This window comes from Scyliorhinus torazame, chromosome 15 (assembly GCF_047496885.1).
Source record: "Scyliorhinus torazame isolate Kashiwa2021f chromosome 15, sScyTor2.1, whole genome shotgun sequence".
Taxonomy (NCBI): domain Eukaryota; kingdom Metazoa; phylum Chordata; class Chondrichthyes; order Carcharhiniformes; family Scyliorhinidae; genus Scyliorhinus; species Scyliorhinus torazame.
This window is the reverse complement of record NC_092721.1, coordinates 61,526,416-61,539,899: the sequence shown is the minus strand read 5'-3', so window position 1 is coordinate 61,539,899 and position 13,484 is coordinate 61,526,416. Positions and strand designations below refer to the sequence as shown.

General features: G+C 47.4%; 1 protein-coding gene across 1 annotated transcript in view; it reads left to right on the top strand.

Moving 5' to 3' along the window:
• The window catches only part of myo16 (myosin XVI), an 875,686-nt gene that overhangs the window by 621,880 nt on the left and 240,322 nt on the right, over window positions 1–13,484 (top strand). The window contains exon 23 of the mRNA XM_072476270.1: window positions 8,100–8,300. Within this exon, the coding sequence (XP_072332371.1) occupies window positions 8,100–8,300 (201 nt within the window). The remainder of the gene's footprint in view (window positions 1–8,099; window positions 8,301–13,484) is intronic.

Here is a 13,484-nt window from a genome sequence, read left to right as displayed (position 1 = left end):
TAACATTACAAAAACTGGGACCATGTCATAATAAAACATTGAGTTACTGTTGAACGTTATGGCTTGTGACTGCAATGGATTTTAAATCTGTTTGTTCTTTCACTGACTTGTGCCTCATGTTAATAAATGACAATGTTCTGCTTTCAAGTTAAATGGGTTCTAAAGGATCACTTCAGTAAAATACAACATGTACTGCACTGCTGGTCGGAAGTGCTAACAAACTATCTCTCCATATTCAGCTCAGCTCTGACAATTGATGCTATTCACTTGCATATTAGAAACAGGTAATTCAACCCAGATCAGCCTCCCACATTAACTGCTCCCTCTCCCATTCTAATTCTCCTTCCCCAATCTAATTGCCCTCTTCTCCATTCTCATATTGCCCAATTTCCATTCTTTCTCCCACATTTAGGCAACACTGCTTCCTTAAATGTGTCAATGTTACCTGCTCACACAATCATAGAATTTACAGTGCAGAAGGAGGCCATTCGGCCCATCGAGTCTGCACCGGCTCTTGGAAAGAGCACCCTACCCAAGCCCACACCTCCACCCTATACCCATAACCCAGTAACTCCACCCAACACTAGACACTAAGGGCAATTTAGCATGGCCAATCCACCTAATCTGCTCATCTTTGGACTGTGGGAGGAAACCGGAGCACCCGGAGGAAACCCACGCACACACGGGGAGGATGTGCAGACTCCGCACAGACAGTGACCCAAGCCAGGAATCAAACCTGGGACCCTGGAGCTGTGAAGCAATTGTGCTAACCACCATGCTACCGTGCTGCCCCCACCATGCTACCGTGCTGCCCTGACAATGAGTCGCACATTCTCTTTTTTTAAATTAAAGTACCCAATTCATTTTTTTTTCCAATTAAGGGGCAATTTAGCCTGGCTTATCCACCTACCCTGCACATCTTTGAGTTGTGGGGGCAAAACCCATGCAAACATGGGGAGAATGTGCAAACTCTTCACAGAGACAGTGACCCAGAGCCGGGATCGAACCTGGGACCTCGGCGCCGTGAGGCAGCTGTGCTAACCACTGTGCCACCATGCTGTCCGAGTCTCACATTCTCTCTTTTTTTTTCATATTTTATTCAGGTATTTGAAAATTTTTATAATGGTAACAAAAACAATGACATCAACATGGTAAAAAAAACATTTCACCCCCAGCCCAATCTTCACACACCTCAACTATACAACAACAATCCGTCCGCTCCCCTCCTTGGAATACTGAATCTGCTGACATTTTTAATTTTCCCCGAGAAAGTCGACGAATGGCTGCCACCTCCGGGTGAACCCTAACATTGACCCTCTTAAGGCAAACTTTATTTTCTCAAGACTGAGAAACACAGCCATGTCACTGACCCAGGTCTCTACACTCGGGGGCTTCGAGTCCCTCCACATGAATAAGATCCGTCTCCGGGCTACCAGGGAGGCAAAGGCCAGGACATCAGCCTCTTTCGCCCCCTGAATTCCCGGATCTTCCGACACTCCAAAGATCGCTACCTCCGGACTTGGCACCACCTATGTTTTTAGCACCGTGGACATTGCCTTAGCAAAGCCCTGCCAAAACCCTCTCAGTTTCGGGCATGCCCAAAACATGTGGACTTGATTTGCTGGGCTTCCCGCGCACCTCACACACCTATCCTCTACCCCGAAAAACTTGCTCATCCTAGCCACTGTCATGTGTTCCCGGTGGACTACCTTAAATTGTATCAGGCTAAGCCTGGCGCACGATGAGGAGGTATTAACCCTGTTTAGGGCATCCGCCCATAGACCAGCCTCAATCTCTCCTCCTAGCTCATCCTCCCACTTGCCCTTAAGCCTCTCCACTGGAGTATCCTCCGCCTCCAAAAGCTCCTGGTAAATATCCAATACCTTCCTCTCTCCCACCCAGGTACTAGAGACTACTCTATCCTGTATCCCCCGTGGCGGCAGCAGCGGAAATGCCGGCACTTGTTTTCTCAGGAAGTCGAGCACGTGCAAATACCTAAAACCATTCCCTGCTGGCAATTTACATTTATCCTCCAAAGCTTTCAAGGTGGGAAAGCGCCCATCTATAAATATATCCCCCATCCTTCAAATTCCTGCCCTCTGCCAACTCCGGAACCCACCATCTAGCCTACCCGGTACAAACCTGTGGTAGTTATAAATCGGGGTCTAAATCGATGTTCCCTCCCCTCTCTTATATCTCCTCCACTGCCCCCAGATTCTCAGAGCCGTAACTACCACCGGACTTGTGGAGTATCGGGCCAGCGAGAACGGCGGAGGTGCCGTTACCAATGCTCCCAGACTGGTGTCTTTACATGACGCTGCCTCCATCTGCTTCCATGCCGACCCCTCCCCCATTGCCCACTTCCTGATCATGGCTATATTAGCAGCCCAGTAGTAATTGCAGAAGTTCGGCAGCGCCAACCCACCCTCCCCCCGACTGCACTCCAGCAACACTTTCTTCACTTGCAGGGTTTTACCCGCCCACAGAAAGCCCAAAATAATTTTATTCACCCGCTTGAAAAAGGCCTTTGGGCTGAAGATGGTGAGGCACTGAAAGACAAACAGAAATCTGGGGAGGACCGTCATTTTCACAGTCTGTACCCTCCCTAGCGGGAGCATGTCCTATCTCTTAAAGTCCCCTTCCATTTGTTCTACCAACTGGGATAGGTTTAACTTGTGTAGTACCTCCCATTTCCGGGCCACCTGGATTCCCAGATATCGAAAGCTCTTCCCTACCATTCTAAGAGGCAGCTGTCCCAGCCTCTTCTCCTGCCCTCTTGCCTGGATCGCAAACATCTCGCTTTTCCCCATGTTCAATTTATTGCCACAAATTGCCAAATTCCCCCAAAATTCACATTACTTCCCCCACCCCATCCCCGCCAACGGGTCTGAAACGTACAAGAGCAAGGTCATCTGCGTAGAGCGAGACCTGGTGCTTCCCCCCCCCCAGACCCAGCCCTTTCCAGTTCCTAGAGGCTCTTAACGCCATGGCTAATGGCTCTATGGCCAGAGCAAACAGTAACGGGGAGACTTGCCTCGTCCCTCGGTGTAGTTCAAAATACCCCAACCTCAGCCGGTTCGTACGCACACTCGCTACTGGTGCCGGATAGAGCAACCGCACCCAGTCAATAAAGCCCTCACCAAACCCAAACCTTCCCAGCGCCTCACACAGGTAATTCCATACCACCTGATCAAAAGCCTTCTCCGCATCCATCGCTACCACCACCTCCCCCTCCTCTCCTTCTGAGGGCATCATAATACCATTTAGAAGCCTTCGAACATTGGCCTTGAGTTGCCTGCCCTCAACAAATCCCATCTGGTCTACCCTATCACCCCCGGGACACAGTCCTCTATCCTTGTGGCCAGTATCTTAGCCAGCAGTTTGGCATCCACATTCAGTAGAGGAATCGGCCTGTATGACCCGCATTGCTCCGGATCCTTCTCCCGTTTCACGATCAATGAAACCGAGGCCTGCGACATTGTTGGGGGGAGGACTCCCTTCTCTCTTGCTTCGTTAAAAGTCCTCACCAGCGGTGGGCTCAATATCTCTAAAAACTTCTTGTAGAATTCCACCTTCGCTGGGCCCAGGACAGTATTACCGTCTCTACTCTTTACTTTACCTATCTCCCTGGCTGCCTCTCTTTTCCTGAGCTGGTGCGCCAACATTCTACTTGCCTTTTCCCCGTGCTCATAGATCGCCCCCTTGCCTTCCTCAACTGTTCCACTGCTTTCCCTGTGGTCAACAGCCTAAACTCCACCTGTAACCTCCGCCGCTCCATCAGTAGCCTCCGAGTATCTCCTGTGCACCTGGAGTATCTCCTCCACTAATCTATCCCTCTCAGCCCGTTCCACCTTTTCTCTGTGGGCCCGTATCGATATTAATTCCCCTCTGACTACTGCCTTCCAAGCTTCCCTGACAGGCGCTGCAGAGACCTCCCCCGTATCATTTGTTTCCAGGTAGTTCTGGATGGACTTGTTAACCCGCCCACAGACCGCCTCGTCCGCAAGCAACCCCACATCCAGTCTCCACAGCGGGCGTTGCCCTCTCTCCACACTAACCCGTAGATCCACCCAGTGCGGGGCATGATCCGGCACTGAAATTGCCGAGTACTCAGTATCTACCACCTTCGGCATTAGCGCCCTGCTCAGAACAAAAAAGTCGATGCAACCTTGTGGACATGTGAAAAAAAGGAAAACTCCTTTGTCCTCGGCCATCCAAACCTCCATGGGCCTACTCCCCCCATCTGTTCCATAAAACCCTTCAATTCCTTTGCCGCAGCCGGCCTCCTCCCTGTCCTGGATTTTGACCGGTCCAATCCCGAATCAATGACTGTGTTGAAGTTCCCTATCTTGATCAGGTTATGTGACTTTAAGTCTGGGATCTTACCCAACACCCGCCTCATAAATTCCACGGCGTCCCAATTCGGAGCATATATGTTCACAAGTACCACTCACACCCCCTCCAGCTTCTCTCTCCCCATTATGTACCTACCTCCCTTGTCTGACACGATTCTCCCTGCCTCGAATGCCACACGTTTGCTGATCAAGATCGCTACCCCCTAGTCTTTGAGTCCATTCGTGAGTGGAACACTTGGCTAACCCACCCCTTCCTCAATCTCGTCTGGTCTGTAACCTTTAGATGTGTCTCTTGTAGCATTGCCACGTCCGCCTTCAGGTCCCTCAAATGCGCGAACACGCAAACCCTCTTGACCAGCCCATTCAGTCCTCTCACGTTCCATGTGATCAGCCTGGACGGGGGGCTTCCAACTCCCCCCACCCCCAGCCGACTAGCAATCACTGTTTTTAGGCCAGCCCCGAGCTCGCGCCCTCCGCTTCCTCGAGTCCCCACTCAGGTTGTCACCATTCCCGACCTCCCATTTGTCCCCTAGTAACAGTCCCTCCCCTGTCAGCAAAGCAGCTCCCCCCCCCCTCTCCCTCCCTCCTAGCAACAACACTAAAAACCCAATCCCCCAAGTCAAGCTCCAGCTTAACACCTGTCCACCCCCCACTGAGAGTCAGCTGACCCATGCTGACTCGATAGCTCCCGGCCCTGGCACCAAGCAGTCTGTCTCCCTATTGTACTCTCCTCTCTCCCACCCACATGAAGAAACATTTTAAAAGCATCACATTCCCCAGCAAACAAGCAACAGAAAAAAAACAGTTAAGAAACAATCACTTTAGAAAAAATAGTCACCCAAAAAGCAGAACTAAGTTCAAAGACCACCCCACCTCTAACAAGGTCCCTGCAAGACAGATCAACCTTTAACCATCCACACAGACCATTATTTCACATAGAGCTACTTAAATTTTTACAATCCAGCCACAGTACTTCTCCAAGGCTTAAGTGTCTTTTAATTCGCCTCCAGCTTCATTTCTTTAATAAAGGTCCATACTTCGTCTGGCATTTCAAGTAGAAGTCCCTTTCCTCATGTGTGACCCACAGGCGGGCTGGGTATAACATCCCGATCTTCACCCCCTTAAAGAGGATTGTTTTTGCCCGATTGAACCCAGCTCGCCTCTTAGCCAAATCCGCTCCCAGGTCCTGATAAATGCGCAACTCACAGTTCGCCCACTTGCTGCTCCGTTTTTTCTTGGCCCACCGCAAAACGTGTTCCTTGTCCATGAAACGGTGAAAATGTACCACCATGGCACTCGGCGGTTCGTTCGCTCTGGGCTTCCTCGCGAGGGCTCTGTGCGCTCTGTCCAATTCCAGGGGCCGAGGGAACGCCTCAGCCCCCATCAACTTCTCCAACATGTCCGTCACATAGACTCTCCCATCCGATCCCTCACTGCCTTCAGAGAGGCCAACAATTCTGAGATTCTGCCTCCTGGACCTATTCTCCAGGTCCTCCAGCTTCTCCTGCATTCTTTTCTGGCAGGATCGCTCCCCTGTGGGTTTCCTGATTCTGAATCACTTGATCAATCGAAGCCTTAATCGGGTCCAGCGTGTCCTTCTTCAGCTTGGCGAAGCAATCCTCAAAAAACTTCACCAGCTGCTCTGTCGACCACTGTGCCATCTCCCGGCGGCCCTTGCCCTCCGCCATGCTGTCCCGTGTTACCAGCTCTGCTTGCGTTTCCCTTATAGGACTTTGTCGCCTCACACGGCCACTTCATCCAATTCTCCATACACCGGAGGGGGATTTCTCCTTACTGTCTCACTCTTCACTGCTTTATCCTATAAAATCCGAAAAGAAACGGGGGAAAATGGTCCAAAAGTCCGTTACGGCAGGAGCTATCAAATGTGCGACCTACCCCTCCATGGCCGCCACCGGAAGGCTCCGAGTCGCACATTTTCATCACTCTGTAAATAAATTCCCCCAGATTCTTTATTTGGTCTGTTGGTGACTATCTTCCGTATTTCTATTTTACTGAATATCAATGCTGACAAATTAATGAATATAAAAGGTCAGAAAGAAGAGGCAGAGGCTTATTATGCCAGATCTCTGGCCCTTTTTATCTTATTCTACAAATTGATTTACCCAAAGTAATTGTAACTGGACCTAGACAAGCTGGCCGGTCAATCGCCCAAAGATAGATGATGGCGATATTTCTGGTGACCTACTTTTTCTTCCATGCCGTTGGATGCCAATTTTCAGTGATGCCGGGAGAATATTAGGTTTGCGGTTATCAACAGGAACTCCATGGAACAGAGGAGAAGGAAAATATGGAGTCCCTGTGACCACCAGAAAAAAGGAGGTTGCTGTAGATGCATGATTTTTGCCCAAGTGCCCAAATCACAGGAGGAGGCCTCTCAGACCTGCAGGAAAGTTGCTGTATTGTGCCCTTTGTCACAAGGCTCAGACAATGGTGTAGGCCTCAGCTGGGAATGCCTCTCAGCGACATTAATTCTCTGGAACAAAAATCCCAGTGTTTCTGGGCCAAGCCAGGTACTGAACCATTAGGATATACCGGAGTTGCCCAGAACGAAGACTGCAGAGGGAAGACGAATCATCGCTAGAATGGCCCAATTCAGATCACGTAGGTGTTACATTCTGCATTTGTAACAGAGAAGAGTGAGAACAGGAAAAGGCTCACTGCCTTCCCCACAAGCACCCCCGCCCCCCCCCAATATCCCACCAACACCACTTGCTCCATTTTAGGTATCATAATACCCACACTCATGATTATTCTCTACCTGTTGAAAATTTAAAACATAAAACATTTTGAACAATGCACTCTCAACATATGGGCAGCACGATAGCACAGTGGTTAGCACTGTTGCTTCGCAGTGCCAGGGACCCGGGTTTGATTCCCGGCTTGGGTCACTGTCTGTGTGGAGTCTGCACATTCTTCCTGTGTCGGCGTGGGTTTCCTCCGGGTGCTCCAGTTTCCTTCCACAAGTCCCAAAAGAGGTGATATTAGGTGAATTGGACATTCTGAATTCTCCCTCAGTATACTCGAACAGGCGCCATAGTGTGGCGACGAGGGGATTATCACAGTAACTTCATTGCCGTGTTAATGTAAGCCTACTTGTGACACTGATTAAGACATTAATTTAATGAAATGATCATACAACTACCTTGAAATTTGGCTGATTTATTATGCTTGATAGTTTCCTTGTTCAGTGAGAAATTAGGACCTCATGGCCAGAAATAATCCAGCTGTTGGAATTCTTTGTTCCTGCCAGCAGCACACCCCCACCCGCAGGTTTTCTGGCAGCGTGACGTGGCTTTTGGGAAATCCCATTGACAAGCGGCGAAAGTAGAGAATCCCACCGCCAGTGAGCGGTGCACCGCCTAGCGACAGGTGGCGAGGGGATCGATCGGAGAACCCAGTCCTATATCAGTTAAAATCTACAGCCATGTTTGAAATCCCTCCGTGAAACATTCTTCAGGCACAGTTACCATTACAATTCTAGGTCTGCTTCTTGTTTTTGGATTAAGTTCTGATTAATGTGGTCTGCTTTTAATTATTGAATGTATCTTGGTTTTAATGTAAAGCAAATGATCATTTGCAGGCATAAGTTTACAGCAGCTTTGTATCGTGAAGATTATAATAGGTTTACAATTTAATTCTGCTCAACCCAACCAAATGGTTATCACCCATTTAAGAATTCAGCTACATTGCTAATTTATCCATTGGATTACTTTACCGTTTCAGAAACCGACCGGCTTATTGTCAATGCTAGATGACGAAAGCCAGACACTTCGATCAGTGGAACAAAACCTCAGCAAACGGCTGCAGTCCCATTTGGAAACAGCTCACACACATACTGTTTACATGTCTACAAAGGATGGAAATGGGAACATTTCATCAAAGGATCAAGGCTCAGTCTTCACTATCATGCATTACGCAGGAAGGGTGAGTTTACAGAAATGAGCGATTAGCCACATATAGTTAATTAAGATTTTAGATTTAAAGAAGTCATTAGTTCTATTGATGAAATTCAAGAATAATTACTAGATTTCTTGCTTCACAAAACAGTCAAGGAAACATTTTATGAAACATAATCTAGTCTGGGTGAGGTAAATAAAACTATTTCTTGTGACACTTGTGAAAAATAGCATATTATACACCATAAATATGCCACTGATTTGCTTGCTCAATGCAAGCTCAAATTCTGGTGATACTTGAAAATTGTCTTTCCAACATCAGCAGTGAAGCATCCTTATTCACTCACTGTTTGATTGGTCGTGTATTTCATAACTGCAGTGGAGGCAAATGCACCCTTGCAGGTCTGGTCATTTGACTAGAAAATTTAAATGCATAAATGACAAGACTCCTAGGTTGATATTTCAATACAGTGCTAAGGAAGAACTACACTGATTGAATATGGGCAGCCTGGTTACCACTGTTGCTTCACAGCACCAGGGACACGGGTCCGATTCCCGGCTTGGGTCACCGTGCGGAGTCTGCACGTTCTCCCCGTGTCGGAATGTGTTTCCTCTGGGTGCTCCGGTTTCCTCCCACAAGTTAAGTGAATTGGACATTCTGAATTCTCCCTCAGTGTATCCGAACAGGTGCCGTAGTGTGGTGACATGGGGATTTTCACAGTAACTTCATTGTAGTGTTAATTATTATTATAATAATTATTATTATAAGACCTGTTCACTGTGGAAAAGATCCACAGCATTATTTGAAAAAAAAACAAAGTTCTCCCAGTGCTCTAGCCAACATTCTACTCTCAATCAATATTATCAACACAGATTAACTAATTACTCATCTGGAGAATGAGGAGGAAAAGCAATGATGATAATGCAGAGGAGGTACAACTTCCAGGTGAGAAGGACACTGGACAGAAGAGCTCTACCCACTGGGGCATTCGTTGAGCACTTAACATTTATGCCTTCACTCTTTATGAATGCAGCAGATGACACCAGCACATCTCTCAGTTTGCAATTTGCCATGAGGAACAACTAAAGCTCTTTCTGTATGGACAGAATAAATCGGGGCAAGATGTTCTTGCTATTGAGAGAGCGCAACGACGGTTTACCAGGCTGATTCCTGGGATGACGGGATTGTCATATGAGGAGAGACAAAATTGGTTAGGATTATATTCATTGGAGTTTAGAAGAGTGAGAGGGGATCTCATAGAAACTTAGAAAATTCAAACAGATTAGGCAGGGTAGATTCAGAAAGAATGTTTCTAATGGTGGAAGAGTCCAGAACTAGGGGTCATAGTTTGGGGATAAGGGGTAAACCTTTTAGGACTGAGGTGAGGAGAAATTTCTTCACCCAGAGAGTGGCGAATCTGTGGAATTCGCTACCGCAGAAAGTAGTTGAGGCCAAAACATTGTATAATTTCATGAAGGAATTAGATGTAGGTCTTGTGGCCAAAGGGATCAAGGGATATGGGGGAAAGGCGGAATCAGGGTATTAAACTTGAAGATCAGCTATGATCATAATGAATGGCTGAGCAGGCTCGAAGTTCCAAATGGCTTCCTCCTGCTTCTATGTTCTGTGTTTCTATGTTAAGACAGCATGAGGGTATACCAGCATGGCAGGTTTGCCAGTGGTGCTAGAACTATGCACACATTGCTTTGTGCGCTACCTATCACCATCCTGGCAGCCCCATCAAGCAAAACAAATTCCTTCCATTCTATTCATATATAGCTGCTTTCTGACCATGAGTGGTGTCATCATCCACGTGTGTGCCTGCTATCCTGGCAGCAGTCATAACATGCATCTTGAGCCAGCCCCCTATGCTGCCTTTTTTCCAATCAGGCCACTAAACCCCTTGGCCAGGAACAGCAGTAGAACAAGCCTACAACGAGAGCTATCTTGAGAAACATCATCGAGCAAACAGCCGCTGTGCACAAGCAACACTTCCACTATCCAGACTGTCCCAGAGGAATCTTGTAGTGCAACATTGAATGAATATCCTGATTTGCTGTCACCAGGAGGCAGTGACGAAGTGGCATTTTCGATGGACTAGGAATCCATAGACCAGGGTAATGCTCTGGGGTTCAAATTTGAATCCAATAAAATATCTGGAATTAAGACTAATGATGACCATGAAGCCATTGTCGATTGTTATAAAAATCCATCTGGTTCACTAATGTCCTTTAGGGAAGGAAATCTGTCGTCCTTATCGTCATCCTTACCTCCAGATCCACAGCAATGTTGTTGACTCTTAATACCCCTCAAGCCAATCAATAAATGCTCGCCCATCCAGTAATGCCCACATGAACGAATAACAAAAGGCTGCACAACTTCATAAAAGAGCAGTCTTTATTTTACCTGGGTAGCCAGACAATCGTGAGGAACAGTGTTGGAGGGAGAGGAAGATAAGGAGACGCAGTGACCAAGAGCTCTCAAAGAGAAGGGGTGTGATTTTTCTGGCCTCTTAGCCAAATTGTGCAAATTTGGGCCACTAAATCTCCTGAGGGGGCCAAAATAGGATTTGTGAACGATATCTCGGTCTGAAGCCCCGCCCCCGGTGACATAAATTTACATCCATTTAGTTATAATTGAATAGCTTTCGCCATATCGTCCGACCCCTTGGAATGCTTCCCCCACCAGGCGGCATGACATCAAACCATGGCGAATCGCGACTGGTTTTCAAAATGAAAACCAGTTGTGATGATCATGCCAGCGATGCGGAGGTGCCTGGAGTCCCCAGAGTTCAGGGCCGAGGCTGGGCACTGCCCCCTGGCACCAGAGAGCAATGAGGTGGACACTGCCATGGGGGTAACCCTCCATTGCAGGAGGGGGGGGAGGGGGGGATTATCCTGATGTTTGGGTGGGGAGGGGAGAGAGGTGCATGTGACAAATGCGGCAGTGGAGGATGCGAGAGGAGGGAGAGTGTCCCCGATACTTCTGTGGGGAACCTGAAGCTTGTGGGGTGGGGAATCTTTCATGGCCATGGAGGCGGTGGGGGGAGTTTATTTTTCTCACAGAATGGGGTGCCCTTTGAAGATAGCGCTCAATCTCTTTGGAGCCGGTCTTGCTGGCTCTCTCAGGCACCGTCTTGCCAGATTAACAGCATAAACCACGCTCCCTGTTTTCTTTTTGATGGAATGTCATAAGATCTGCTGATCAGAAAACGTGGCTGTATTTCTGGAGAGAAAGAGGCCGGTTTCAAACCAGAACCTGACACTTTGCCATTTTTTTTTGAAGATTCCACCCAAGATCGTCGAGCAGCATTTTGCCTAAATCAGCCCTCCCATTCCTTGCATCAATATTCCCATACTCCTTACCATTTTCCAGACAGCCACCATCTAATTGTCTTCCTTCAGTCCAACCTCATTGACCTCACTTTATTACAAATTTAAATACTAACACAGAATTGAGAACAAAAACACATTATCAATCAACTCAATTACATTTCTATGAAGTAGTTTACAGAAATAATTACCCTTGATGCTTATTATAGAATGTGTTCTTTTTCATATCCTAGTGTTCCAGAGAAACATAATGCCTGTTACCTCATCAAGCAAAAATGATTCCATTCCCTCAACATATAGCTATTCTGTGAACACAAGCAACATCATCACCCAAATGTGTGCCTGTTATCCTGGCAACATAGAACAGTACAGCACTGTACAGGCCCTTCAGCCCACGATGTTGTGCCGATCATTTATCCTAATCTAAGGTCAACCTAACCTACACTCCTTCAATTTACTGCTGTCCCTGTGCTTGTCTAAGAGTCGCTTAAATGTCCCAAATGACTCTGACTCCACCACCTCTGCTGGCAGTGCATTCCACACACCCACCATTCTCTGTGTAAAGAACCAACCTCTGACATCTCCCCTATACCTTCCTCCAATCACCTTAAAATTATGTCCCCTCGTGACAGCCATTTCCACCCTGGGGAAAGTCTATGGCTATCTACTCTATCCATGCCTCTCATCACCTTGTACACCTCTATCAAGTCACCTCTCTGCCTTCTTCACTCTAGTGAGAAAAGTCCTAGCTCCCTCAACCTTTCTTCATAAGACATGCCCTTCAGTCCAGGCAGCATCCTGGTAAATCTCCACTGTACCCTCTCCAAAGCATCCACTTCCTTCCTATAATGAGGCGACCAGAACTGGACACAATATTCCACGTGTGGTCCAACTAGGGTTTTATAAAGCTGCAGCAAAACCTTGCGGCTCTTAAACTCAATCCCCCGGTTAATGAAATCCAACACATCCTTCTTAACAACCCTATCAACCTGGGTGGCAACTTTGAGGGATCTATGTATCCCTCTGTTCCTCCACACTTCCAAGAATCCTGCCTTTAACCCTGTATTCAGCATTCAAATTCAACATTCCAAAATGAATCACTTCACACTTATCAAGGTTGAACTCCATCTGCCACTTCTCAGCCCAGCTCTGCATCCTGTCAATGTCCTGTTGTAACCTGCAACAACCCTCAACACTATCTATGACTCCCCCAATCTTCATGTCATCGGCAAACTTACTAACTCACCCCTCCACTTCCTCATTCAAGTCATTTATAATAACCACAAAGAGCAGAGGTCCCAGAACAGATCCTTGTGGGACATCACTGGTCACCGACCTCCAGGCGGAATACTTTCCATCCACTACCACTCACTGTCTTCTTTCGGCCAGCTAATTCTGTATCCAGACAGCCAAATTTTCCTGTATCCCATGCCCCCTAACTTTCTGAATGAGCCTACCATGAGGAACCTTATCAGATGCCTTACTGAAATCCATATACACCACATCCACTGCCCAACCTTCATCAATGTGTCTCGTCACATCGTCAAAGAATTCAATGAGGCTTGTGAGGCATGACCATACAAAGCCATGCTGACTATCTTCAATCATACTATGTTTTTCTAAATAATCATAAATCCTATCTCTCAGAATCCTTTCCAATATTTTGCTCACCACAGATGTGAGACTGGTGGGTCTGTAGTTCCCAGGGATTTCCCTATTCCCTTTCTTGAACAGGGGAACAACATTCGCCTCCCTCCAATCATTGGTTACTACTCCAGTGGAGAATGAGGTCGCAAAGATTATCGCCAATGGCACAACAAACTCCTCCCTCGCTTCCCGTAGTAACCTTGGGTACATCCCATCAGGCACAGGGGACTTA